Genomic DNA, 5,386 nt, shown 5'->3' on the forward strand with positions numbered 1-5,386 from the left:
TTCCTTACAGAACTTCAGAAATTTATTGATTTTATATGATGAATTACCAAAAAGATATTCATTTCTTTTACTCTATCTGTAGGCATATATACGAGGTGTTGCGGAAAGAACGATATGGAAAATGATATGTATTGTATTGTTCAGAGTTGGAAAATTCTGCATCAGCCCTTAGCAATAATATAGAATATTAAAATCTGCCAATAGAGACTGATGGTGGGTCTAGATCTCAGATACCAATAGTGGCTGCATAACATCACATGATCCAGGAAGAGTATATATATGGGCTTAACTACACTAAAGGGTTCACTTGTTTTACAAATGGAGGAAAGAGAACATGAAGAACATGAAGAACACGAAGAACATGAAGAACCTGAACACGAACAACACGAAGAACAGAAGTTTACAGAAAAGGTTTGTTGGGTGAATGGTCCAAAAGTAGACTAACCACATATACTTTAACTCACATTAATGATGCTCAAGTTTGAATACTTTATTTTTCCCAAATGCTTGGATGTTTCCTTTGCTTGTTAGGTTAATTATAGTAAACCTAGTTAGATGTTATTTTCAGATTGTCGAAATATGCAAGACCAGACCGAAAATGGTGGCTTTGTTCTTGATGTTTGTGACATTCTGTTTTTGGCTTGCGGCCATGATTTCTCCTGGGTGGTTTATCTTAAGATGGGAGGAAACAAAAACAATTAACAAAGTAAGTCATTGAAATGAGATGCTACGTACAGTGTACATGATTTCTTTTTAATCTTTAAAAGCATGTTGGGGCGGTATGTTCACAACATGATTATACATATGAAAGACTGTTGATTTTTCTTGCTTAGATATTTTTGATAACCATGCTTATTAAACAATTCATTAAGATTTCATTAGGTTATAGCAAGAAGAATATGACCACAAGCCAAATTTTGTCAATAAATTTACAATTATCAAAGTTATATTCACAGAAATGGAAGAATTCTTTTTGTTATTTTTTCAGTATGACAGATTTGAATATTTCAAATTGAAAAAAGATTCATTGACGCGGACTGAAACGGTAATATATTGTATTAGAAATAATATTTGTTCTTATTAATGATTGAAGTTTTTAACAGTACCTACAGATTAATAAAGATCCTGACCATAAGACTTAATGCTTTAATATCAATTCTTCTTTTTTCCCGTTTAGTATGAGATATTAACGAAAAACAAATAAAGCATTTATCCATTTTCTAATTTCAAAAAATACCGTAAAATCACATATTTCCGTGGGGTCAAATTTTCATGGTTTGAGGAAAAGTCTTTTTTCTTGGGAATTTGATTTCGTGAATGTAGACTTGTTGAGTAGCTATATATGTCACCTTTTACATTTCGTGATGGTCACAAATTCCTGGGTCTCTTCACACTTCGAAAACAACTAAAATTAAACCCCACGAAAATTGACAATTTCACATTTTTAATGATATGACTTTAGCTGATACATGTACCATAAAGCCCAAAAATTCAATTAAGAAATAAGGTATCATTTTTGAGTTTTAGTGGGATGTAAAACGGGGTAGTCATGTGAATAATTTTGAAATAGATCAATTTAAAATAAAGAAAATGTGCATTTATGAACTGAAAAATGTTAAATTAACACTGTGAAATCTATAGTAAAAATATTTTGATTAAAATTGATAAAAACTTTTATTTACTATTTCATCTACTATTTCTTTGTTGGAAAATAACATGTGTACTTTTTACATGAATGATATATACGTATATCTCTTCAAATGAAATATGAAATAATTTTTTGTAAGAGAATTCTACGTGTTCTTTTCAAAATACTTAAGTAAATAGAAAAAAACTCTCTTCAGATAAAATATTCCATAGAGATGAGTATATTTCACTGGAAAGTGTGTGCATCTGGAAAATGTGTCAAAATCAATTATAAAAAGCTCAAAAGAATGTCTAAAGACACGACAGATAGTCTACGTAAGTAGAACACAAAAAAGTTCCACATTGAACCCAGTTATTCTAATATTTAAACTGCTTTTACAATGAATTTGTTTTCAAAATTCAGATAAAAGACATGGTGGAATCTTTCAATAAACTACGTTAATTTAATTATCAGATATTTAAAGAATTTTATGCTTTTAAATCTTTGGTAAATGGATTTTTCTGCAATAATTTTTCAAAGTATTTTATCAGATAATTAATTCCTTCGTCTAATATTTCATTCCATTAGCTGGACTGTCTGAAATAAAAGGTGAAAGCATTTCAGCGTTATGCTTTTGTGCTTTGGGGTTCCTATGTCTTCTTTTTAACTTTGAAAAATCTTCAACAGTTGTCACTGGAGGGGGTTTCATGCTTTTCGCTGGTAAGAAGTCTTCAATTCTAAAATACATCTGAATATGTTCTAAAGCATGTAAAATATTACAGAAGTAAAGATTCCAAAGATGGAAGATTAAGTAGACTGCATATTGCTTTGCACAGTTCTATCCCATTGACGGAAAACGTGTTTGACATGTTTAAAAAATTTCAGCATTTTATATTGAAAAAAAAAATCATGTTTTATCTTTTAAGAGGGCTTTTATCCTTCCTTTACTTGACAAGTTAATTTATTTACCAAGGTACCATAGTGATATATCTTGAAAATATGAACTCGAATATAAAGAAATCGTGGTGATATTTTTCAGAAATAAATAATTTTCTTTGTTTTTAAGCTGTGCTGGAGTTAATCCTGGTTATTCGGATGATCGCAGCAAACACAGAAGTGAAGGATGATATAGACGCTATCAAATCAATCCTGGATTCTGAAAATATTTCGATAGAACTCGAGGTCCCTTATTCCGTGATTCTTGCCTGCTTTGGGATTATTTTAAGTCTCCTTGCGCTATGCTTCTGTAGAGCGTTATACTTAAAATTGGGACAAGAGACCGCCGACGGACGGGTGCCGAATTTGTTTCCGATCTCCTTTCCTATCAAATTCACACTTCTAAGAATAGATGTCTAATTTGAAAAATTCTATAATGGCATCATTGTATATTTTCTGTTTACGGTTTTTTTTTTATAATTTTAATTAAAGGTAATCCATGTAAATAATTATGTTATGATAATTTTCAACATAGTAGATGTTTTATTTAATCACGCCAATTTTTTTTCAATTATAAATGTTTTTTTTTTTATAAACAAGTTTTATTGTTGTATATGTATACAATCCATTAAGCTGTATATGTGCTTACGAATTACAATACAAGTAATCTATTTTATGATCTACAATATCTGTGAGTCATATATATGTCCATTAGATTGTTTTGAAAATATTTAGTTGCAGAACTGTAGCTCTCCGAAAAAATATATTGACATACCGGAGAGCTACAGTACCACTTATTGAAAAAACTGTATATTTATTGCGCACAAAAAGTGCGCTGTCTCTCGATTTATTTCTCCATGTTATCTCAAAATATTACTTACCTTGAGTTCCTGACATATTTTTCATTTATTCCACAAGAAAACATTCATTAATTTTATTTATACTGCCATTTTGGTGCAAGATAATTCGGTCCAAGTTACTTCTTGCAGATGTCAACTACGAGAGTATTTCGTAGAGAACTAAGCATTTTTTTAAAATTGATCTTTTTCGCGAATGGGGTAAGAATTTGGAAGAATTAATCCAGAACTAGGCGCAACTTTTTGTGCGAAATAAATATACAGGTTTCACGCTCGGTTGCACTGCAGCTCTCCGGTCTGTCAATATATTTTTTTCGGAGAGCTACAGTTCTGCAGCTAGAGAATATTCTAAATACAAAAACTAAATTTACGGAAGTAATAACTACAATTCACACAAAACACAGTTCGCATTTAATACAAAGATTAATCTATAGCATGTATATATTATCGTTTTAAACAATAAACTGTCTTTCTTTGTTTGTTATTACTGGAATTAACGGAAGCAGCTGTTGCAGAAAAAATACATAACCCGCGTAAATTTTTTTCTGCAATAGCTGCGACCGTTAATTCCAGTAATAACAAACAAAGAAAGACATTTTATTGTTTATATTTATATCTGTTTAAATAATCATTTAAAGTAGGATTAAAAAGATTAATTATTGTATTCATGATGCGAACGTCTTTATACGTTTCATTGATGGAACAGCCACTGATCAAGAAATCTGTACAGGCGTCATGCCTAATGTAGTTCATGCAGCGATTAACGCAGTGGGTTTTCTTAAGAAATGAAGGAGAAAATATTCAGTAGTTGTAAATATCCTTTTATGAATCGTGCGTCAAAGATTTCAATAAGAAAGGAAGTTTTTCTATGTAAATTTTTAATGTAAATTAATGAATGACTGGTCCTTAAAGCTCATTTGGTTAACGTACTTAAAATCATTATCTCAAACAGAAATGGATAAGAACAAAAAGTAAGTGAGTAACCTAAGGTAACAAGATTTTATTTTTCAGGATAACTGAGGACGCATATTCCTTAATATTTACGTTTCCAATGTCTTTGTTCGAGATAAAATTACAAATAGCCAATGTACTTTATTTTTCCATCAATATACCGGTTCATCGATACATGATTCTAATGACTATACTCTCGGATATTTGAACGGTTGACGTATAAACACCCTACTCCATCGTTCTGGTTGGTTTTATTTTAATGGTTTAAGGTGTGGATTCTGTTCGTTATCCGTATCCAGGAACAAAAGAACAGTCCAGAAATGATCAATCCATATCTCCCCACAGAATCACGAATCATCAAGACAATGACTAATTTCCACTTTCAAAGGAGAATTCTACATTAGCTGAACTGTACAGTGTAGTCTAGATTTTAACATACAATTTTGGCTCTATTTATTGAAACATATGTAATATTTATGATAGATACTGCTATCTTTTTCTCATATTAAATAAGGAATAAGTAAAAAAAAAATTGTCAGTATCGCCATGAATAATTTTGAAAAAGATTTATTAAATGTATTAGTATGCAAGTGAACGATTACAAATACTTTTGAAAAACTAAAGTGCACATAATAAACAACATGTCAGGGCATTAACTACAGCTAATGACTAATTTATCCCCACGTCATTTAGATCGAAAATGGAGTCTAGACTATACATTTATGATTTGTTTATGTGTTTTTATTGTTACAATTTATTTTTAAAAAATTGTCGACCGCAGACAAATTCAATTATTTGACAAAGAGTCATACAACACATTCACCAAGACGGAATGCCGTATAAGGGTATGATGCAATGGTCATTTATAACATCATTAACATTTAAAATTAATTGAAATTTATAAAGAAAATTGTTATGAAAATTACATTTTGTAAAACAGGCTAAAAAAGATTATGATAACATAGATTATTATTTCTTCACATAAATGAATGTACTCTTATTATGGTACACTGTG

General features: G+C 30.3%; 1 protein-coding gene across 1 annotated transcript; it reads left to right on the forward strand.

Annotated features, from left to right (window-relative positions):
• The first annotated feature begins 236 nt into the window (after nt 1-236).
• LOC134228583 (uncharacterized) lies at nt 237-3,115 on the forward strand. The gene is made up of 6 exons (XM_062710247.1): nt 237-411; nt 569-706; nt 989-1,045; nt 1,845-1,962; nt 2,216-2,347; nt 2,694-3,115. Exons 1-6 carry the CDS (start codon nt 280-282, stop codon nt 2,981-2,983), a joined length of 867 nt encoding a protein of 288 aa, XP_062566231.1. The 5' UTR covers nt 237-279; the 3' UTR covers nt 2,984-3,115.
• The last annotated feature ends 2,271 nt before the right edge of the window (nt 3,116-5,386 follow it).

This window comes from Saccostrea cucullata, unplaced genomic scaffold (assembly GCF_032062105.1).
Source record: "Saccostrea cucullata isolate Sc308-1 unplaced genomic scaffold, CSIRO_AGI_Scuc_v1 ctg4832, whole genome shotgun sequence".
NCBI classification, from domain to species: domain Eukaryota; kingdom Metazoa; phylum Mollusca; class Bivalvia; order Ostreida; family Ostreidae; genus Saccostrea; species Saccostrea cuccullata.